This window comes from Coloeus monedula (assembly GCF_965178545.1).
Source record: "Coloeus monedula genome assembly, chromosome: 5".
NCBI classification, from domain to species: Eukaryota; Metazoa; Chordata; class Aves; order Passeriformes; family Corvidae; genus Coloeus; species Coloeus monedula.
Genome location: NC_138785.1, coordinates 16,475,947 through 16,499,958, shown reverse-complemented (window position 1 = coordinate 16,499,958; position 24,012 = coordinate 16,475,947). Strand labels below are relative to the sequence as shown.

At 43.1% G+C, this 24,012-nt stretch overlaps 1 protein-coding gene across 2 annotated transcripts in view; it reads right to left on the bottom strand.

The window, feature by feature from the left end:
* SLC10A7 (solute carrier family 10 member 7) overlaps nucleotides 1–6,077 on the bottom strand; it is a 139,989-nt gene extending 133,912 nt beyond the window's left edge. The window contains exons 1-2 of one of the 2 annotated variants that reach the window (XM_082281250.1): nucleotides 5,945–6,077; nucleotides 2,479–2,561 (exon numbers count right to left, since the gene is read on the bottom strand). In XM_082281250.1, coding sequence (XP_082137376.1) covers nucleotides 2,479–2,561; nucleotides 5,945–6,044 — 183 coding nt within the window. In that variant the 5' untranslated portion in view covers nucleotides 6,045–6,077. Of the gene's footprint in view, nucleotides 1–2,478; nucleotides 2,562–4,873; nucleotides 4,938–5,944 lie in introns of those variants that run through there. The other variant, XM_082281251.1, reaches the window with a different exon arrangement.
* Between the last annotated feature and the right edge of the window lie 17,935 nt (nucleotides 6,078–24,012).

Here is a 24,012-nt window from a genome sequence, read left to right as displayed (position 1 = left end):
CTTTCCCAGTATTTCAGAGCCTTTAGGGAGCTTATCCCAGCCTCTCCCTGATCAATGTGGGTCCCTGTTGCCATCCAGCCACACTTCCAATAGTCATAGCTGGACCCCTCTGAGCAAATACCCACACAGAGCCAACAGTGTTTTCAGTAGCTTGCCAAATTCCTCGTAGAAATGGATAACTCAAGTATGTGATTTAATTTCTGGGGCCCTTCGGGAGGTATTTGCTTTAAAAGAGCAAGGTATCCAGTCACTGAAAACTGAAATAGTATTATATTAAGGTGGAATCAAATGTTCTTGTCAGAGAACACAGAGTATTTCTACAAATGTAAGAGGACCCTGGTCACCTCTGGTTCTGAACGTGTAACAAGGCCATGCCCAGACAGGCTCTCCTTGAATGTTGCCAATTATTTTGTAAATTACTTTCTGAAAACATCAGCAAAATTTTTTGAGCATGCACTTTCACAGCAGATTAAACCACAAGTGTAGCCTTAAAAGAACATCAGTTATTTCAAATTTTGTCAGATTTATCAGAAGGCCTCTGTTAACACTTACACAACTTTTCATCCTGTCATACAGTATACCAAACACTACTTTCCATCTAAGTAATAAATTATCTAAGGTAGAACAGCTGATACACAGGTCAAGAACAAATAAAGCCAAAAGCAGAAACCCTTTACTTTGCAACCCAATAAAAAGGCATATTGAGTAATAATACCAACTTCAGGTTATGCCTTAAACAACTAAAACATGCCTCAAAGTATTTTCATAAAAACATGACCTGGCCACCTAACACATATAAGGATTGTTTTTAATATACACTTTAGAAAGTAATAGCACAAAGTACAGAGTGAGAAGTTATTTTCTTCCTTTATCTTCTACCCCCATGGCAGAAATTCAGGAAAAGCCTAGCTTCTTCATGAAACATAAAGCTGGATAACAGCACCAGCCCTAACTGCTGCTCCCAAAACAACCTGAGATCAGCTACCTGGATATAAACTTCAGCTCCTGTAAAAGCTTCATTTACATCAATATATTGCTTTTAGTACCACAGATGAAAATAAGTTATGCAAGTTCTAAGTGAGACATGACACATTGCCCAGAAAACTGTCAGTCGCATCACCTGAACTGGAAGGAGTTAGATGTACACTAGCACTGAGAATCTAATCAAGACTTTGATAACGCTACTGATTTCTCTCACAGCTGCTTTACAAATCCCAGGTTTCAAGGATACAAACTAGTGACAGGGAAAGAAATTCTACTTTTTTTTCTCTGCATGCAAAGATTGCTAAGCCTGAAACAAGAAAATCCCACTCTATTAATACTACTCAGGGCTGTGTTTTGGGTTCTCTTCTCTGTAGAAGAGAGTGCCTCTCCACAGCCTATTTCCACTAGGATTAATTACCATCCCAGGCAAACAAAGGATTCTCCCTGCATCCCCATAAGACCATAAGGCTGCTACAGAACCGACTAAAGTTACCCAGTTCATTTACACAGTGTCCTGGCAGAACTAGAGGTCCTAGTGCCAGGACACAGCAAAGGAGAGGGCAGCCATCAACTCAAACACCACCTCCACTGGAAACTTTATTGCTATAACCATGATGCAGGTGTAGAAACTTCTTTTTTTGTAGAATGCACACTGCTCACTCAAATCCCAGTTCACCAGGAGATAACTGGACAAAATTGTGATGATTCTTTCAGGCATTAGTATCGTGCAAGTTATGAATAGCACGCCCCGTTAGCCAACAGCATAAAGGAATCAGAAAACTAGACTAGCAGAGACATGCAGTGTTTCATTTCAGCTCTGGCTGCTCCTTCTCTTCTTGGCACACAGCCATCATTTCCTTTCTCCAAGACTCCTTTACATACCCCTTCATCTCTTCTGAATCCCAGACTGTTCCTCTTTGAATAATGTGTGACACAAAATTTTAAACAAGTCTCAGTGCCTGGGATATGCACTAGAGAGCAAGCACCTCAAATCCAGCTGTCCACAATGAAATCCTATGGGAAAAGATTGCCAAGACTTTGCACCTGTATATTGGCATTCTATCTGCACATGAACCCTTTTGTGCTGATCCTAGCTGCTGTCCTGGCCCTACCCAACAAGGTAAGTTAAAGCCACCAGGTGAACAGCTGCATCTCACCCTGATTTGGGTTTGGGACACAATCACAGTGTAGATCCAGTCTCCAAATTGTGCTCATCACTCCAATTTAGTTAAAGCTGTGCAGAGACAAACAACCCACCCTCTGTGGATGGGTGACATTTATTCACATTCTCCTTCTCACCATCTTCATTACTTTGTGAAGCACCTTCTGAAATCAAGGAGGATTATTCCATGAATGTCTAACATTTATCTTCTCTTGTTAGCCATCCTCCCAGCAGCACCACCACCCCCATTCCAATTACATTCAAATCTGATCAAAAGGAACACAAAGCTTTTTAAAGCACAACAAGAATGAAGCAATGAGAAATTACAGTACCTCGGTTTTTAAGGAGAGTCCACTGTTAAAGAATATAGCTGCAACGGCAATGTAAGTTATGGTAATTTCTGGTTTCAAGGGTCCTAAAAAATACAGACATAGAGAACAAAGTGAACTACAGTCAAAGAGATAATGATACGCATATAATATATCAGAGTAAATGAGAATACTTAAAAAAATACCTGGAAAAAGTCTAAGCAGTAATGTCTCTCAAAAAAAGAATAGTGTTTCTATTAAATTAAGAAAGCATGCTATCCATTTTTAAATAAAAGTAAACCAGTGAGTGCAGAGGGAGTTATGTCATCATATAAATTTGATTTCCATGATTAGAAGCCACTGGGAACTCACAGGTAAATTCTGAAAATTTGAAAATGGGGAGTTTTTCACAGTTCTGCCATCAAAATATCACCACAGCATCAGCAAACTCAAACCATACACTCAAATAAAAATATTAGCTGGTAGCTTCACAGGGCCATTGATATCACTCACACAGCTACCTCTCAGTTCTTGCTCTACAACACACACACCTGTCTGCCTGCACAGAGGAACCGAAATCATACCTTGCAATGATTTCCTCAGGGCAATACAATTCTGTGTTATTCCCCTCACAACAGAAACCGGTTCAAAATGGTTCATTCCAGCCCTACAATAACACATTTCAGACACTGCTGAATTGAGATCGGCAAGGGCAGATGCCTGCACCTCCAAGGGTTCCTCTCTATTAAAGGCTTACATTTGTATATATTTATATATTTTTTTCAGGGAGATTAAAATACAGTATTTTTTACGCTCCTATAAAAATGATGAATTCTCTTAATACACTTTGCCTTCGGAGGCCACCAGGCATAAAATGTATGTGCTCATTTTTTCATGAGCGTTCAACCAGCTATTATGTTAGAAAGAAAATATTAGCAGGCTACTTAAGACCAAAGTAATATCCTCACTCTCCAAGTGACCCTAAGTTGTCATGAGCAAAACTGCAACAGCAAACAAGCCAGCCTTGCCTCGACACTCCAGAAGAGAGGAACCTTTCTGCTCCCTCAGATGAATGATACATTGATGGTCACACTGGAATAAGGTCAATGATCCTTAAATCAGAGGGATTTGATTGTACAAGTCAAATTTGCAGCTCAAGTCATTTCAATCCAAATCCTACTCTCAGAGAGAACTCTGTTGATGAGACACTAAAACTGTGTGTGCCAAATACAAAAAAAAAAAAAAAAACCCCAAACCAAACTACATACATGAAGTGTAAGGTAAAAATAAGACAGGAAATGCAAGAGTTACAGTTGCAACAAAGCACATGACTAGTTGCAAAATTATGGCATGTTAACTGAATAGATGGGAGAAAAAACCCAGAAAGATTATATAAATACATACAGCTATACAGAAAACTGTATTTTATAGACACAATTACCTATTTTTTGTAATCATTTAGAAGATTAGAGTATCTGTGTGCATGCACATACACACTAAGCAGACATGCAGTGGGTTAGTCTGGCTAAAATATGGGTTCTTCCAGGACACAGTTTTTTCCGGTTTAGGGTTTTTCGCTGGGCTACCTGAACTCCTTCTCACAGGAGAAACCTCTACCACCAGAGCAAACACACACTCGTGGAGCACAGGGAACTCTGGTCACAACAGATCCCCTTCATCTCTGGTTATTTCCTGGTCAGAGAAATTCTTTTTACAAAGGAACTAAATGGGCTCATTTATCAAATAGGAAAACACACAAAAAGGGCTTGGCTTATGTCGTGAAGGTGACAACAACACAAATCTTTGTTATTTATGGCACAATGTTCCACGGGTACGGATGCTGGACCATCCATACCATTTGCTAAGGCCCTGCAAATTGCCGTGCACAGCTTTATCAGCTGGAAGATGACAAACTAAGGTTTTTTCATGTTGACACTTCCCACCTCTCACCTCTTCATGCTTTTAAGAAGAAATGTTTTTCTTCCTCAGAGCACTGAGATCACACAGTTTCAGAGGAGGGGATACCACTATGGGGAACACGTGCTCACTAGTTTCAATCAATGTTTCCAGATTTTTCAAGCAAGTTGTCCCAGGAACAATACTGTGTCGAAGCCTGACATCTCTTTGCAGCAGAATCAAATGAAATGCTCCATCACAGTGCTTCCATGCAGGAAGTGAGCCGAGGAAAAATCATCTCCTATTCTAGTTAAAAGGATCTCCCACACGGCTGCCAACAATTAGCACGGCAGTCAAAGCAGAAAGGGACAAAACACCTGATACTATCAATTTCAAGTCGTCTCTAAGGTCTGCCAAAAACACAGCATGGATCCTGCAAGAAGCTCCGCGTGGGTCCTATTCACCTATGCAGAACAGCACACAGATGTTAGAAGGGATCCTTGCACAGCAGGAATTTGCCTACCCTGAACTCCATGAAGTACCGGAGCCTTAGTTGCCACAGCAAGTGTTCAGAGCCATACTTTTTTTTTAATCACTTTCTTTTTTTCCCAGAACCTAAGAGGTGGGAAAAGCTTGGCTCCTCAGTGAGAAGCTGTCTATTCTCAAACTCCAACTCTGTTAAGAAGAAAAAAAAAAGGAATTAAAAAAAAAAAACCAACTGTGCCTATAAAAGCATAAATAGATTCTTCCTCCTCTCACATAATGTGGAACTGCTATAGTAATTCTATTGAAGTGTTCTACATTCCTTTCCTTAAGCCATAGGAGAACAATTAGGAAGAAGAAATACAAAATTTAATTTGTTCTTCAAAACTGTGAACATCTGGAGCTGAAGTTCCAATGGAAACTAACCAGAAGACACTTCCAGCGTTTATACTTAAAGATACATTGTTTATGTTTAAATAACAGTGGATATTTCATCAGCCCTTGTTCCGGGAAACACACAAGCCCTCCCTGCTTAGCAAAGGAAGATCTGCTTTGCCCCCTAAGCATTTGATACCACTTTGCACAGGATCAGTTTCCCTGTTTTCCCCCCACCTTTATGAGGAAGTAAGTGGGAACAACAACAAGACCAAAAAAAAAAAACCCCAAAACTTTAAAATACAAGTGTTCTACTGTAAAGTGAAAGAAAAGGTCTGGCCGAAACACAGCACCTGAGAGTTTACCACAATACACCTCCGGGGAAGCTCCCAGATGGCAGAAATCCATACCCTGCTCTGCCAGGACTTCATGCCCAGAGCTCTGGAAGTTATGACTTAGTTGAACAGGAGCACATTCAGAGCCAGTCACCACTCGGCTTCCATCCCTCCTAATCCCAAAAGAGCAGAACGCTCTTCCAGCCACTGGTACAGTGCGGAGCAAAGACGCACAGGAACACACACCCGGGAGCAATTCCCGGGTGCCTGAGGAGGAGCGACTGGAAGCAGGTGGAGAAGGAGGGCAGGGACCCGGCACGGGGGGGGGGGGGACGGGACGGGAGCTGGCAAAGTGCCGGGGGCTCCCGCTGCCCCCACCGGGACACAGCGCCCGCACTCACCGCCTTTGACGCCGACGCCGGGCTCCAGCCGCGCCACGGCGATGACCAGCACGATGCCGAGGATGAACCACTCCTTCCGCAGCCGCTCCAGCAGCCCCATGGCGCTGCCCGCCGCTCCCCGCTGCCCGGATCGGCTCCGCCAGCGCCACTCGCTCCGGTTCGGCCGGGCTGGTCCGGCGCCGCTCGGCTGCTCCGGGCTGCTGTGGGCGCGGGGCGGGGCGCGGCCCCACCGCCCGCCGGCAGGGCCAGCCGGATCCGCTGACAGGAAAAGTCTCACCCACCGCCGCCATCGCTACCACGCATCTCCTAATAGGCGCGCAGCTCCGCGCTGCCGCCCGCCCGCCCGCACGGCTACGCGAGGCTCCGGCCCCCCGCTGGCTCCGGCCGCCCCCGCCCCGCATCCCTGCGCCGAGGCGGACACCGCGGGTGGCGGTGGCGGGAACGGGACGGCGCCGTGGCTGCCGTCGCCGGCCGGGTCGGGGAGGGCGCGGGCATGGAGCCGGTGCCGGCAGGCGGGCGCGGGGCTGGACGGGCGCGGCGCAGCAGGGCGGGCGCGGCGGTGCGCGCTGTTTTGGTACATTACAACGCCCGTGTGACGGCCGGCGTTTGACGCGCGGGAGGGCGGGCGCGAGCCGGGAAGCGCCGGGGCGGGATCCGGGATCCGGGATCTCTCCGTGAGGGCGGGCGCGGGTCGTTGGTGGCTGGGCGAACACCGACAGCCGGGCTCCCCGCAGCCCTGGTCGCGAGGAGCGCCGGGCGGGCGGGGGCCGCCGCCGCGTCACGCACCTCTTACCGGCGTGCGCGCCCGCCCGCCCGCCCGTCCGGGCGCTGCGCCGCCGCCTCCAGGGGCACGTGAATCGGGATCGCCCTGGAGTTCCCACAGAGCGCCTGCCTGTCCGTTCTGGGCAGACCCAAAGGCAGTGGCACCGACAGCATCGCCCGCGGTGTGTCCCGGGCCAGCCACTTCCCAGCGGCGGGCCGTTCCCTTGTTTCCCTCAGTGCTAAAAACACCTCCACTAAAACAGCATCGTTAAACCTCATCCTGTTGCTCGACCCACGTTTTCCATTCCCTGTTCCCCTCCTGTGGCGCTTCCCCGGTGGATTAATCAGCCCAGCCCCTGCCCGGCCACCGCGCTCCAAGTCGCATTAACAAGGAGAGGATAAAGCAGGAGACGCGCTGTCTCTCAGCGGCTCCCACCGGTGCTGCCGCGGCTGCCCCGTCCCGCAGGGCTCTCGCACACACGGCTGCTCTGTTGCGTGATTCCTAAACAGTTAGGGAAGTTCATCCTGCACAGCCTCTGCGGATGTATTCAGGCTTCAAGGAATAGCCCTGCCACAGGCTTTCTGCTATCAAGGAAATAAATGTTTACAGCTGAAAGCTCAGCTGCGATCTCCAAGAGCGGTATATCCCTGCGTGTTCTGGGAGGTTCACTTGCGTAAACGTGGACGAAATTTTTGGATATGGGAGGGAACGTGCATTGTCCCATCCGCAAACAGATCCAAACTGTGCGGTTTAAAATGATTATACATTTCACTGCTTTACTGAAGTTTACTGGAGTACGTGTTGACCCTCGCTCTCTTCTCAGGTGGGAGAGACAGATTGCAAAACCTCACTGCATTTGCCCAGCGCAGCCACTGCGGGTTGGCTGTTTTGGGAGAAAATAAATGCATAATGTGTTCATCTGGAGCAAGCTGTGATTATAACGAGCGTAGGATTTGATTAGTTGGAGGATTTGATTGCTGTGCAGGAGAGATAAATCAGATGAAGATGTACAGTTGATGTTTGTCATATAAACTATATTAAATCTCTCTGTGGGTACTCACTCACAAGTGGCCCTAGTTCCAGGACATCTGCACCATTCATGGATCAGAGCATGCATATCTTTTTGTATGTGGCTCTGAAAGCACACCAGCAAGAGCACAGGCCCTCTGATCTGAACACAGCAGGAGAGCAGGCAGATGTCCATGGTTTCCCAGGTGGTTTTGTTGTGAATTTGTACACAGCCCTGGAGCTCCTAGCAGAGATGGGAAGTAGACTTTTCACCCAGTTCCTAGGGGTTCCAGCCAGGCTGATGTGTTATGAGATGCAGAGGCCTCACACTGCACCAGCAGGTCTAGAAGGCAGGAGCAGATTCAGCACAATTCAGGAAAAAACATAATGAATAATCTGTTTAGGCCAAAAGTTAACTCAGAAGTTAGAAGTGTCATAGAGAATGAAATTGCTGCAGTGTCAATTCCTGAAGAAGCTGCAGAGGGATGGAAAGAAGGGCAGGTATGGAGGATGCTCAGTCTGGCAATAAAATTCAGTCCTGCAATAAAGACAGCAGTCTCACCATGCTTTTGCATCACAGTTTTTACATGGTAGTAATCCTGCCCCTCATTCTTTGCAAGTGGATACTAATCACAAAATTTTAATTTTGCTTACTGTTCAAGTTAATTCTAGTTAATTTTGCCAACAAGTTTCAGATATTTACTCACAGCAGATGTAATGGGCAAGTTAGAAACTTCAGTTTCAGTCCTAGGCTCTGGAAGACGCTTCTCAATTTCCCCTCCAAAGGGTCACTTCCTGTGCACAGTCCCAAGCCTGTTTCTCCTTGTCTAAAGAAGGATGAGATATCTCACTGGGTATCACATTTAGAACACTTAAGAAATATATATATATATATATATATAAAACCACAAACAAAAAAGAAAACCCCACAAAATCAAATGGTCATCAGACATAACAGACCTTCCATCTATACTCAAAATAAAAAGATAAGCTTTAATGAGGCTCTGTTGCTTCAAGTGGATGCTTTGCCTTTACATTTTTTCCAAAAGATCTGAACTTTGTAATAAATATCTTTTGCCAAGTGAATTACAAAATACACAAGTTCACAAGGCCCTCTTCTTTTGTAATCTTTAAAATCATATGCAGATATTCTAAGCTGCGGGTCAACAGACTTCTACAAAAACATTTTTGCTGGTTTATTTTTTTTAAAGCTGCCCTGCTATTACTGTGATAAGCTTGTATGTCTTTTAGATTAAATAGATGAAGCTGTTACTGCTTTTAAATAAGAGAGCACTCTGTAAGCCCTGCCCTGTCCCACTAGAGTGGAACAGAAAGGAAGAGAGCACTACATGTGAATTGTATAATTGGCATGGCACTTGCACACCCTAAATCTGTCTGCAAGACAGCATCACTATTGCTATCAGGGAATTTATCATCTGTATTGAGGCATTTGGTCACTATTAGAGAGGGACAATCCAGTGTCTGTCCTGTCACCCAAAAGTGTCTCCTGCAACATTTCACATTCCTCCTCATGTTCCCATACAGATAATACATATATTCTAGTTAAACACCAGGACTCAAACAGATCTGGAATGGTCTGGCACATGTGTATGTGTATTCTCTGTTACATTGTACAAAAACATTTTGGCGTGTATTTAGCTGTAGCTTAGACCTAGTACAGGAACAAGAATTTAGCTTGTCTTTGATTTCACATGACCAAATTTTCATTTTTGTTCAACTGCAAACATACCTTGGGGCTTGCAGATGCTTTCCTGCCTCCAAAGGCCCTTGTGCTTCCTTCTGCATAATACAAAAGCTTTGTGACACGTGTAGCTACGTGGCACCAAGCCTTTGTTGGTTTCAGCAGGCTACCTGCTGAAACCAACAGGACTGTTCATGTGAGCAGGGACTGTTTTTCATGTCTGCAAAGATGCAGGAGTGGACTGGACATTTCTGGGCTTCACATTTTGGACAACCAGCCTTGTGTGGTTTGTAACTGATGCCGAGATGCCGGCTCCTCTTTGTGCCATGTGGAGCCTATTCCTTTTGTGTGCCCAGCCTCTGATCTGCACTATGTACCTCACTGCCTAATAACTGCACAGTTATTTTAGGGAATGTGCGAGGATTTTTATGCTCCTGAGTAGCAGATGTCATCTGATTATGTGTTTAGACAGGAGAGATTTTAATATAAAGGAGAGGGGATCACCAGATAAAGCGAGCTTAAACGAGAGGAAGAGATAGTATTAAATAATTTAGCTTGAAAAGAACAAAGATATTCAGAATGAACAAGATAAAGAGAGGTGTTAATTATAAATAGGAAAGTTGAGGAGAAAAAGTGGAAATATATGGGAGGCGGTTTACAACACATTTATATTTCTCACAAGCACTTAGTAGCATGATCTCAGATTTTCTCAGGCTCTTGAAGAGATTGCTGTACTGATCCCATTAGCTGGATTTCCTTGTGGAAGAGAAATTTACAAGTCTTTATTCTGTCTTGGCCTAGGTGCTTATGCTGCTTTAGGCATCTGCAAGGGGTCTTTTGGTTGCTGCTATTGAATATTATTGAATACCTATAAACACTTAGGTATTGCCAGTTGCAGGACTTACTACCCTTATCATAATGCAGTAGCAGGAATTATGTACAAATTCAATTTAGAACAGCACTTAATGGGACTTAAACACACATAAGTATGGCTTTCTAAATAGAAGCTATAAGATGATGAAAGGTTTTGTGAATCTTTGGGTTTATTATTATGGTCTGATCTTTTTTTTCCCCAGAGACCTTAATGCGTAATACTTTTCTTGTTTTTAACTTGTGATAAAAGGTCCTCTTACATATTTAGTTATTCAAAAAATAAGCAATTTTTCTTTTACTTAAGAGCTCAGTTTGAAATTTTCATGAGATAATCTCAGGCATTAGGAATAAAATCTAAAAGATAACAAGTGGGGGTTTTGCTAATCCCATTCCTAGAACCTGCTTGTCCTTACACAGAAACAGAACCTGGTTTACTGATGCTCCACTCATGATATTCTCTTGACTTTTCCTTCTAGACTACCAAGAGACTATACAGATTGAGAGAAATTTTCATGTTTATCACTTTTTCACAGAAATATGGTTTCCCAGTAGACAGCAAGGCTATAATGTATTCAGAAGGTTGCATTTAAAAAAATAAAAAAGGAAAAGAAAAGATATTGGCATAATAAAGCTGTGCTCTTGATACAGATTATGGGCTTCTTCAACTGCAATTCAAAAACATAAGACAAAAAACCTATTTTTCTAAACCATGGAAAGCTGTACATATTTAAACCTGAAAAATGACAGCAAGAACAGGAAATAGCTTCCCTAGACAATTTCCCAATGAACAGCTGGATTTAACCTATTAAATAAAATACTTCAGAGATAACATGGGGATACCTTTATATCTTTTTCTCCTTATGCTTACAAAAACAACCTTCTAATATTATAATCATGGTACCAAAATACCTACAACATGAGAAGTTTCACTTCAAAAATCTGTGCTGTACTTCTATAGCAGAGAAGCAGGAGATTTATTCTTGGGTGTGGATGCACAGATGTGCAGATGCAAAAGTTTTACAATGCTTTTAGAGTAATTAACCACTCATAATGGGAAGAGCTTGCAAATCACAGAAAGCAGAAAGAGGAGAGCAGTCACCCCAGCCCCTCTAGCTCTGAAATCAGGAACCTGTCACAAAGGTCGAGTTTGGAAGGAGCAGCCATCTGGGAAATCAGGTGCTAGAAGTTTCTAGGAGGTTTGTCTCAAGGTTGTTGAAAGCTGGCTTTTAGGAGCTTCAGCTTTATCTTCTAGAAGAAGGGATTGACCAAAAGGAAGGGCAGCCCGTGCTCCAAACTTTGTATTCTCTTAGCTGGACAGAAGGTAGAGCCTTATTTCTCTTGTGTCTATTAAATTAAATTTTAATATTAATTAAGAGTTTAAAGATTCAAAGAAACAGGGCCAATTCACCAGCTTCCCTGAGGGAGAATGCCAGAGAAAGCTTTGCACTTCCTGAGATTTGTCAGTTTGACTTCATCATAATAATGGCACCTCTTGTTACACCTCTTGGACCTTTGCAGGTCATTACTGTGTCCTGTCTTCACCACAGGCCAGGACCCAGCACTCCTTCAGTCTGGAGAAAAGCAAAATGCATTCCACAGGAATCTCAAAGACACATAACTTGACAGTGCCATCATTTACCCACACTGAAGTAAATTCCACAGTATTTGCAAATATATTCATTTGATCCCAGCCTATCTGGCCTTGATTTAAAACAGACTAGGAAGTGATGTCACAAGAATGTAAGTTCTTCTAAGTGCTGCATATGTCAGTCCTGAGAGGAACACATTCTTATACATCTTCTCCTAGAGAGGCATGAGAGCACATTAATAGATGGGGTATGGTATGTCTGATGTTGACCAGATTCACATGTAAGTGAAAAAATGTCAAATGAGAAAGCAGATGAGGAAAAAAAAAGAAGAAGCGGGGCCAAGAAGGGAGATAAGTTATGGGGAAATATGCTAAATAATTAGGAAAAATGTAACCAGAGAGTAAGAAATCATTTAAAAGCTATTTAATAACAAATCAGATATTATATCTGTCAATACATAAAAAATGAATTTGCTGACAACTCTTCATCCCACAGTCTGCAGCATTAATAAGTTATGAAGTATGAAAAAACTGGGACGCTTTGTGCCTAAAACGGTATCACACGAGGAAAAGGGAATAAAGCTGAACTAAAACAAAGGACACGATTGTGTTTTGCTGGCAAATAATGACATAAATGGAAAACAAAACCACAGAAAAAAACACAGCCCCCCCAACCATCAAATAGAAGGAAAATCTGACTGCCTGGGTTTTTTGGCAGTTAATCAGATACAAATCATGAAGTCAGCACTATCTGATGGAAGTTTTGGATGCAGTTGTTATTCCAGAAGTGTCCAGCCCAAACTGCTTATTTAAACAAAGAGAAGGAGATGGCAGGGGAGCAGAGGATTAAAGTGACTGAGATAGGAGTTTTGGGATCCAAACTATCTCAAGGTAAACAGAGCCATGAGGGACAGAGCCTGAAGGGGAAGTCATTTCTATCCAAGCCTGCTGCTCTCCTTGCACTGTGAATTCATTTCCCTTACTGCTGCCTCACTAACCAGGAGGCAAAACTTTTGCACCTCTGTCATATCCAGGGCTCAAACATCCACCACTTGCTTTTTTGGCACAGCCAACACAGCTGCTAAACCTTCTCATCCTCCCTTCTCTCATGTTCAGCCTCTGCCCCACGCCTTTACCAGGACATTGCTGAATAGGTCTACTCCTGGGATGCTCTGCCTTCTTTCCTGTTCCCAGGGAAAACAGAGTTATTCTTTTGTGAAATTGATATATTCCTACAACATAATCAGGGCTTGACAAAGACTTCCAAGCAGCACTGTTCCCTGCCTGACATCTATCCAGCTTATGCTGCACCAGTCATCCTTGGGCGATTTTGTATTGTTCATTTCACAGGTCTCATCCAATCTCCCCCGTTCCCTTCCATGTAAGTGGCTTTAATGCCACAGCCTAGAGCTGCAGTAAGCGAGGGAAGGAACTAATTTATTTTTTTAGTAGGTACAAGTCAGTCAGCAAGCGCAGTAGGGAAGTTAGAGCAGAGATGGGGAGGATCATCTGGTTGGGGTTTTTTACAGCAGAACCTAAAGAGGCTGTGTGAGGTAGGGCCTTATAATTCCTTTAGAGGATGTGCATTAAGCAGAGCTCTACCCTGATCCCTTTAGGAAGTGGGAGAGTTACGATGGTGCCTTTTCCCTGAGAGCATTTCTAAGCTTTCCTCACAGGAAGCTTTCCTTGTGGTGCATTCTTAAGTAGATCAAATGTAAAGGAAAATCCCAATTCAGAATTAATTGGCATACATTTTTTCAGGAGCTGGAGGGATTTTGAATTTCTTCCTTCTAGATGAACTTACAACACTCCTGCAATCCTGCATTTGAAGTTGTACCTGTCTGTGGTAGGAGGCAATCACAAGACCTGCAGCAAGGCACATCACCCTGATTTTACCTCTCAACCCTGTTATTCAGAGGCTTTCCAGTGTGGTGTCTGTAGCTCACATTTAACTCCAGCTCGTTCTTGCCGTCTTTGCTTCTGTAGGTGCTGTTCTCACTCTGGAGACAGTGGCATAGGAAGGAAGCCATGCTTGGAAATTAACCATTTCCAGCATCCCTGCACAGCCAGAATCAGCAGCTGAAGCAGATGCTTGGCGGGGAAATAAGGCTCTTTTTTAAAGTGGGTCCAGAGTAATAGTTGGCTTAAAAATGCTTAGTACCATTAGCTCCAGGATCATCCACACCATGTGCTTACCATCTGTCATTTTGTGAAAGAAAGCAGAGGTGTTTCTGCCATGACCACTGTCCCCTTGCATCATGCTTCTGCTGTGGGAAAATGGCTTTCCTCTAAACATGCCCAACCCACTGGCACATCCAATACTGCCTAAGCAGCACCACTCTCCATCCAGACAGGTATTCCCTCTTCACCTCCCGTCCAGCAGCTCTCTGGGTGCACAGCAAGCTCCATCTGAGTCACACAATAATAATCATTGCTTATATACAAGATCCCTTGTGTACTGTATATTAATGTCTGGCTGGTAATTTAATGGCACCTCTAGGCATAAACAAAAGTTTATTAAAACAGTAAGTAAAATGTTCCCGAAGACTGGCCTGCATTTTTAATTTTCTATTCAGCATTCCAAAGTACAGAGCCAGCCTTCTTATGCAAAAGGAAAGCTACAGAGTTAACACCAAGTCATTTTGCACAAGTCAGACATAGCACAGTCTGAAGCAATAGGATGCTTCATTTATTCTCACAAGGCCCTTTTTTCTGGTCATCTTTAGCAATGATGGCCAAACAGAAATTTGAATTGATTATTAGGAAAGGTGTACAACTCCAAAAAGCAGCAGCATATTGGTTACTGCTCACTTTACTTGTCATTTCTCAGCTAGGAAGCCACACAGCAGCTAAAGCCATAAATCCCAGTCAGTAGTTGCAGTGTTCACCATAGCTAAGACTGAGTCATGCTCTGAAGCTTAGGCACATAAAAGTGATGCCATTCCTCCCTTGTTTTCTTTCATGAGATGCATTTTTTACAAGTGATTTATTGCTCTGAAGACCACCAGGTTTCTTTTCTCATAACCTAATTTCTTCAGCTCAGTAAAATGTGTATGTGCTAGCTAATACATAAATTACTACACATTTACAGTGGGCATGTAGTTGGACACATTTTTTAGACAACATTTAAGCAGAAACTTCACATTTTAGATTAAAGTTATAGAGACATGAAGAATTCCAGAAGAAAATTTTTCCATTGAGAAAATTCACTGTGGAGATGCTGGAGTGAGCAGCTGTGCTTTTAGCAAGTCTTATTTCAAATCCCAGCCACACTTCCAGACTGCAGTGACATTCCCCCTTCACTCCTCCACTGTAATTTAGCATACACTAAGGATCATGAAGCATTTCTCAGCTCCCAGGGCACATCGCTGCCTATCTCCACATTGAAACACAACCCCATGGTGCTCAACTGGCCTCTTGGTTTTCACAGAAAGACAACAGGAGCATTCAGACTGAACAGAAGGTGCAAACACATGCTCCAACAGGTCCCATCCACAGGACTTTGGGAGCCTGAAGAAAATACAGCTGTTCCCAAGCTCTTTCCTTGGAGCCTCAGTATTTTTGTCATAACCTAGAATATTTTTCTACCTGCCACCCTCTACAGCCACCTGAAAGGAAGTTGTAGCCAGGCAGGGGTCAATCTCTTCTCCCAAGTGACAAGCAATAGGACAAGAGGAAATGGCCTCAGGTTGTGTCAGGGGCGGTTGAGATTGGATAGTGGGAAAAATTTCTTCACCAAAAGTGTTGTTGAGCACTACAACAGGCAGCTCAGGGAAGTGGGGGTCACCACCCCTGGAGGTATTTAAAAGACATGTAGATGTGGCACTCAGGGACATGGTTTAGTGGTGCACAGGGCAGTGCTGGGGGAGCAGTTGGACTTGATGATCTTAGAGATCTTTTCCAGCCTATGATCGAGGGACTCAAGCAGCTGAGAAGTCACTTACAAACAGCATCAGCAAGAATTAGCAGGAAGGAGAAAGACTACAACTATCTTGGAAGAAAATGCCCAGAATAAATCCTTTAATGTCTGTACAGAATAAAAACTTGGCTTGTAAACGACAAAAGCATTCATTGCACATCAGTGGCTTTTTTTCATGTGTCATTCTTCAGCTTTTTAATTTTTAAAACATGTTTTTCTTATATTTAAGAGACAATCTAATATAAACAGATTCATTATTGACCCATTAGCCTTAACCTGCAGAGACTGGTGTTCTCTATTTATAGCAACATTTTAGCTTTAAAAAAAACCACAGACCCTTATTCAAGATTAGATATTAAAGCTTTGAGCATTCATCAGCAAGCATAGGACCCCAAGTCTTGCACAGAAATCTCAGGGGAATTTTTTGTCTATCAATATTTGGTGGCACTGCTCATGTGAGAAAAAGCAAAAGATAAGGGTCAGGCAACAATGCCAGAATAACTGTGATGTACAGTTTGTGGTATTTCATATTTCCAGTTACAACATCAGGGCTGATCCGTTACCTTTCATAAAATGCTGCCACAAAATATTCAGACATAATGCAAACAAGAGGTTGCACGATCTGTCCTAGAACTTAAAATTAGGCAAATTAACACTGCCTTTGCAGCCTTCAGACTCAACCTGGCAGTAAGCCCCTGAAATGCTCACGGAGGTCAAGGGGTCTTCCACATGGGATGGCAATTCTTATTCAAACCATTCCCCCATATAAGACATTCAGTGCAAGTCTCTCTTTTCTGTGTCTTATTTTCTAGAGAAGAGTATGACTATTTAGGATCCTCACCATTAAAGGCAAGAATTCATTCCCATTTTAGCATTTTAAATCTCCACTGTTGTGATTCAATAAATTCTTAATATCATGCTGTCTATGCCCGGTCCACCTTTTATCTCCCCTGCAGAACAGCTGTGAAGATACAAGAGATGAAATTTTAGCCCCAGCTCAACAGAGCACTCACACACATATTTCAGGTGCTGCAGCTGGTGAACAGGCTGATTTACTTAAATGTTCTGCTGAGTTAGAGACCTGTGACCTTATATCATATGCAACTTTAAATTGAGTTAATGGCAGTTATATATATGCACTGACATAAACCGCTGGCTTTTTCATTCCAGGAATAGAAGAGAAAAAGGAAAATGTTGGTCAGAGTCTGGAAGCTTTGCATATTCATACTTTTCTCAGTTGTTAAGTGTTTGAAAATTCAGGTAATGAGCATACAATACTCAGGCTGCCTTTGTATTGCTTGGGGGTTTGCTATTCCAGTAATATCTCTACAGAAACCATTCTATCAAGACAGGGTTTTTTTGCCCTCAAATTGAATTAGCACTTGTACATTGAAGTTTTCAACATCACCCATAAGATTTTTCAACTTGTCAAAAGAATCTGCATGGTCTCTAACCATGAATAAAAATGATTTCAGGTATCATCTTTATTTCAAGTTTTATTTCCTGGGATTAATCTAATTGATTGTGCTGGTGGCTTGTTGAACAGCTGCCGAAATAAACAGACTATTTGTCTTTCTGTGTAAACATATGGGTACCTGGTTTAATTAAAGTTCGTACCAGTGTTGAGGGGGAAAAAAACCCACCACCTACAAAAAGATACCCTGTTTTCCAAATGGACACCATAGACCTGAAATTGCAAGAACTCTCTTGATTAATTTTCCTCTTGCTGATTTTAATAAATCTTTTACCATATAGACAAAAAATAAAGTCCAGTAGACCATATATAACCTCATTTTTAAAATATATATCCAGATGCTCACACAAGGCATGGATGATTTTCTCCTCTATAAGTAGGGGTAACCCCATAAATGTTTACTTCAATGTAATGCTCTTTTTTTTTGCTTAGCAGAGCTAACCTGGTTTTGCATCTTTGATTACAATCCCGTTAATCCTTTTTATAGCTTCATAACAGACCAGGGTCTAAACCAAATTCTGTAGGTAAAATACAGCTAAATTCACCCCCCTTTGGCTCTAACACACATTTTCACTTTCCCCAGGTATCTCTAGTGAAGGAAATAGCACTGCCAGCAGGAAATAAAAGGAATAAATGGTTCCAAATAATTCTTCTTAAACTCTTCTGTAAAAATTATTGAGTTGCTTGAAGATCCTTAGGCATCTTGATTTTCTTAGCTTTTCTCATATACATAATCAAAAAATTATGGGCTGGCATGGAGATGGTATAAGCATAAGTAGGTGGAGCCTCTAACACCAGGGTGGAATTGGGCAAAAAGAATTGCTTCTGTAATAAGATTCTGGCAAATAATCGGTACACACAGGATCAGTTATTAATAGCCTTTTTATGCATAGATAAGCACCACTCTTAGCTGCGTGCATGTGCACAAATGAAATATTAATAAGCAGCACACGGTTGTGTCCAAACAGAAGGAAATCTGCACAGATAAGACTTAGAATCATAGAATTACTAAATTATTTAGGTTGGAAAATACCTTTAGGATGAAAGTCTAACCATCAACCCAGCACTGCCAGGTCCATCACTAAACCATGTCCCTAAGTGTCACATCTACCCATCTTTTAAATACTTCCAGGGATGGTGATTCCACCACTTCCCTGGGCAGCCTGTTCCAATGCCTGACAACACTTTCGGTGAAGAAATATTTTCTAATATCAAACCTAAACCTCCCCTGGTGCAATCTGAAGCCATTGTCTCTGGTCCAGTCACTTGTTACCTGGGAGAAGAAACCAACCTCTACCCAGCTACAACCTTCTATCAGGGAGTGTGGAGAGTGATAAGGTCTCCCCTGAGCCTCCTCTTCCCTAGGCTAAACACCCCCAGCTCCCTCAGCCGTTCCTCAGACCTGTGCTCCAGCCCCTTCCCCAGCTCCACTGCCCTTCTCTGGACTCCCTCCAGCACCTCAGTGTCCTTCTTGCACTGAGGGGCCCAGAACGGGACACAGCGCTCGAGGTGCAGCCTCACCAGTGCCCAGGACAGGGGACAGTCACTGCCCTGGTCCTGCTGGCCACACTATTGCTGATCCAGGCCAGGTGCCATTGGCCCTCTTGGCCACCTGTGCACAGCTGGCTCATGTGCAGTCACTGTTGACCAGCAGATCATCTTGTCATAGAAGGAAATCAGGTTCCATTACCGGAGATCACCAACAACCATCCCAAGCTTGAAATAAAAAAATATTCACTTTGTCCTACCGTTTCCAGCTCCACCATTGTTTCTAAAAACAAAGCCCACGTCCTAGAGGCTGCAAAGACATAGTCTACCCACACACAGTCAGCCAAACTTCATTCCAGTCTCTAAGTTCAAGCTTTGCTCCTTAGGAGGAATGCAGAGGAAATCAGGATAGCAACACACAGTCTCTCTGCTGTGCTCTGTGACGTACTAGATATAGAGAGTAAACCTAAGATGAGCTTTTTAATGACAGATGACAAGTGGACTACTTCAAGTAAATAGAATCTGGCATTAGTAAACATATCACTAAACAGCTAAAAATTTCAGAAAGACTGCAAAAATTTCAGAAGAGGCACAACCACGGTTGCTGAAAGAAGTTATTCATTTAATGGCAAAAGTAAGCTATTCCCATTTTCTCAGATCAGTATATAATTTGGGGGGCTGTCTGTCTTGGGATAGCCTATTTTTACCCTTAACGAAGGAACATAAAAATTCTAATCAGTTTTCAAATCTCAGGAGTCCAAAGAGAATTTGCATATCTGCATAAAGAAGGACCTGGTACAGAAGAATAAAACAGGAATCTTTTGGATTACACAGGCTCAGGTGGGATGCTGCTGTGGTCAGTTCCCCAACAGGATTTAGCACAGTTGGAAAGACCTACCTTCTTTCAACCCCTCCTCTGGAATGATGCCAGCTGTAATTATACATTATAATGAGCGAGAATCTTGAATTCACAGTAGAGCAGTGAAGTTGTTTCTTCTCACCTTCAGTAATGTATTTCTGCCCTCCTTCTTCATCTTTGCTGTGTTGTTTTGTAGTTTATGTCAAACAAGTCTCATTCTTCTCATTACAGACAAAAATCTCTGCTTGTTGAAGTGCTGAGAGAGCTAATTCTTGTTGTTCTCACTTGTTACAGAAAACCTCCTGCCAAAGGAACCGTTTGGCTTAAAATATTGTAAACAACCTCTCCTCCTTTACCCGCCACCACAGCTTGCTTTTAAGAAGTCTGTTTTCATAAACAGTGCATCTCATCTGCTCAAAACAGCATAACTGGGAGTTGCCATATCAAATACATTTATAGAAGATGGCAGCAAAGGAATACCTTGACAGACTAATGATGACCTCCTGCAAGTCAGGCACTTAAAAGGCTCGTTTTCCTGGTTAGCATATTAAAAAGTAATGGCTGAGTGGCACTGCTTCCACTCACCTGTCAAGGGTAATACCTGCCCCGTGGGCTACTGTGGAAATAACACCCAAGCTCACCACAAAGGTGGCTACCAAATAAGTCAGTCTGACAGGGGGATATGAAATACACAAGTTAATGTCAGCTTCCAGCAGACACCACAAGAGACTGAAGCTAGAAAAAAAATATGGACCTGCTTTTTCCTTTGCATGCTTTGCCTTGGTAATGCCCATGGATTTCTGCAGCGTTTCTTCCAGGTTAAAAGCAGGGTGGGAAGGATGAGCTTTGTTAAGGAGAAAAGCTGTCTTTGTGTCTATCTGGGTATTTCACCTGGTACCTAAGCACTAGTCTCTTAAAATACAAATGCACACAAGCATTAAAGTTATTTAAAAAAATAACTGTAGTCATTATCTAAACAGGTCTGTGTACTCCTAATGTAAGTAGAAGGGGCAGGAAATGCCTCATGTCCATGACTTAGAAATTCACTGACCGATGGTCTTGCACTTAGATACCTCCACTCAGCCCAAACATTTGAACTGGAGGCAAAAATGAAGTTCACGCTTTGAATTTGATTTATTCCTTGAGACTTCAAAGCTGGGCAGAAATTCTTGGTAGAAAGGGTGAAGAGTGAAATCTTGATTCTATTCAGGTTAATAGAGCAAGTGCTCTAAACAACTGAAGCTTATCCTGGCTTTAGTTTCCAAATTCAAAGTCCCAACCTCGTGGAAGTCCCATTAGCATTTCTGAACGTATCAGAGACTGACACACTTCTGCTGAAATAACCTTTGTGTCTGAGTGCATGATTGCTCATAGGGGTCCCACACACCCCAGCAGGTGCTGGGTGATGTTGGGTGAATTAAATTAATTCTTCCTTGGACAAAACTCACGCTAAAGCCCACTGAGCTCCTCCAGGTGGAATGAGCAAAGCCATATGCAAGGAGCTGGGGCTGTTCCCCAGAGACAGGGATTAGTGTTTGAAAATGGGAGAGCAGAAGGAATTGCTCTAAAAAGCAAATTGTTTTTCCACATAAACAGGAAAAAAAACCCAAACAACAGAATAAACAGCAAACTTAAACCAACTGGGACGATTAAACCAGTTTTGGGCTCAGCATGTAAGACACTTGCAATGCCATCGGCTTCCAGATAGGTATTTTTCATTAGGCTTTGTGCTTGTTGTTTGCTAGTAAGAACAAACATTTTGTCACCTTTGAGTGGGATACATAGGTATCACAGATTCTTAGAATGGTTTGAGTTGGAAGGGGACCTTGAAGATCATCTGGTCCCAACCCCCCTGCCATGGGCAGGGATGTGTATGGCAGGATGTGTCCTAGAGGTTGGTTGGTTGTTTGTGTTTCCCTCCCCTCACCCCCCCACTGGAGAGTTTTGAGAAGTTTCCTTCTTTGTTTTCTATTTTACCTGCTGTATTACCCTCCAGCTTCTGAAGTTGCATGGGTTACTATTTATTCATCATTTTGCTTTATTAAGATGCAGTTCAGGTTTTCACCTACGTTGTATGTTTTGCAAACATGAAATAAGGATCTAAAAATTCAAAAGACTCGAGAGTATAAAGAACTTTTCAGACACCTGCTTTCTGAAGAAGCCTCAGCAGATAGAGCAGTTCAGCAGTGCAGAGCTGTTACCTGTGACCTAAAATAGCTTCTAATGCAGCAAATTATTTTAGATATCAACATTGTTATGCTGGAATAAATGTAGAGCTCTTTCTACATTTTTGTCATGTTCTGATAAAATCCCAGGTCTGACAGGATATCTTGACGAAAGAGTCCACATGAAATATGTTGCTAATTATTTATACACCTCTTCAAAGGCTCAGTGCTGCTACTTGTACTTCTTACTACTCGTACCTACCCAGGCCCTAAAGCTGTTTTTCAATCACTGAACTGAAACCCCTTGGAGTAACAAGTTTGTAATAGAGGTTCATAAACCTGGCAGTGATTAACAGCACAGGTTAATCAAATGGGTGTAGAACAGGCTTTTCCTCCCTTTTTCTTTAAAGGAAACTGGCCCCAAGTGTTTTTCCCTTTTTGCTACGTGGAAATAAATTTGCAATTAACTTTTACTTATTGGTGTCGTAGCGGCCTCTGAAGACCCAAGCCAGAAGCCAGCACTGTTGTGCTTCCCAGCACATAAATGTGGGTCAGAGGACAGCAGTAACTCTGAAGAGCTGACAACTCAGCACCATCCCACAGCTGAGCTCCAGGGGCCAGGAATGGGGAGAGCCCAGCTCTGCCAGGACCCACTCCTGCTTGGAAAAGAGCAGGCAGCCTCATGCTCATCTGTCACCCTGGTTACTAAAGCCACTTGATGATTTAAAATAATTAAGAGGAATTGTCCTCCACTGGCATCGGTTGGTCAGCTTCTTATGAAAATCAAAATGACCAAGTCCACCTACTGCTGAATCTCCTGCATTCAACTCACTCCAAGACCAGCAGGCCATAAGACTCCAGCATGCCCTGCACACAGGGAATCAGTATCCAACTTCAGCTGTTTGCAATTGGACTCTCACTGAACATGCTAGAGTAACAACAGGAGAGGTGAGTTTGGGGTGGTTACCAGGCTGGATGGCAGCTGGGCCTAGAAGCCTGAACTTCCAAAAACTTGAGCCAGTAAGAAACTTCAAACAGAAAACAGCTGTCAGGGGCTGGTTTCTAAACCCTGAGCACATTGTTTATCAGTCAGCAGCCACAGCATTTTTGTATAGGATTTTTTGGAGCATGGTCATGAAATAAATGGAATTAAAATCTTGATTCAATTCAATTCCAATTGAGAGAAATAAAAGGAAATTCCTGCACTGCATTAGCTAAGTGTAAAGATGAAAAAACCCTTTTGAATTAGTACTGAAATGTATGAGATTTGCTTCACCTCACTAAGTCAGTGGAGTTTTTACTCAATGTTAATTGCTTCTAAAAATTGCAGACTCCAACCACCCACAGTCTGGGTGTGTGACAGACTGAGTATGAACACCCAACACCTTCTCTCAAGACCCTCCCTTGCAGTTATGCAAACCCCAGACCTCCCCCACTACCAGCTGAGTTTATGGTAACAAAACCACCACTTTAATCCAGAGCAAACTCATCTTCCTGTTTGACAGCTCACCTTCCCCACGAGGTCCTGGCAGCTCCCAGGAGCAGCATGCACCCCTCATCCCTTGCCTTCTGGGACCTCTCCTTTCTCCCAGGCTGTCAATGCTTGGGACTGGAGCATCCAGGTGCCCTATGGGGGCTATGTTAAGCAGTGCAATGACTGCCATGGGGTTACTCTGCTCCCTTACCTCATCTCAGCCACTCACCAGGATGGATTTTTTAAATTCCTGCTTAGATTTTCATGTTTCTAGAGCCCTCCCCTATTTCACTTTGTTTTGGTGATGGGCATGGGATTTTTGTATCAGCAAGTCAGAAGAGCGATTGAGACCTGAGGTAGAAGGTAGTAAGCATCAGTCCCCAGTCCTTGGGCGTGTTTGTTCCATACCTTGGACCAGTCCTGAAGGAAGATTTTCCTTCTGCACAGTCAAGGATTCACAAAAAGTTTGAAAACCCCATCCCCTACAGCACTAACCTTCACCACAGCAGAGGAGCAAAACCCTGAAGAAGCAGTGGTTTACTTTTTCCCCTCTAGCACCAAGTACTCTCTGTCCTCTACCACTTTTCCTGTGAAACACAGACCTTTCTAAATAACAAAAGCTACCCTCAGAAGGCATCTGTTTCCTGCTCACATCTTGCTCTGCCATCACCTGTGATCCCACTGTCCTCTACCTGCTTTAAAATGATGTTCTCATTTTTCATGACAGATTACAGCAATCAAGAGCAGATTAAAAA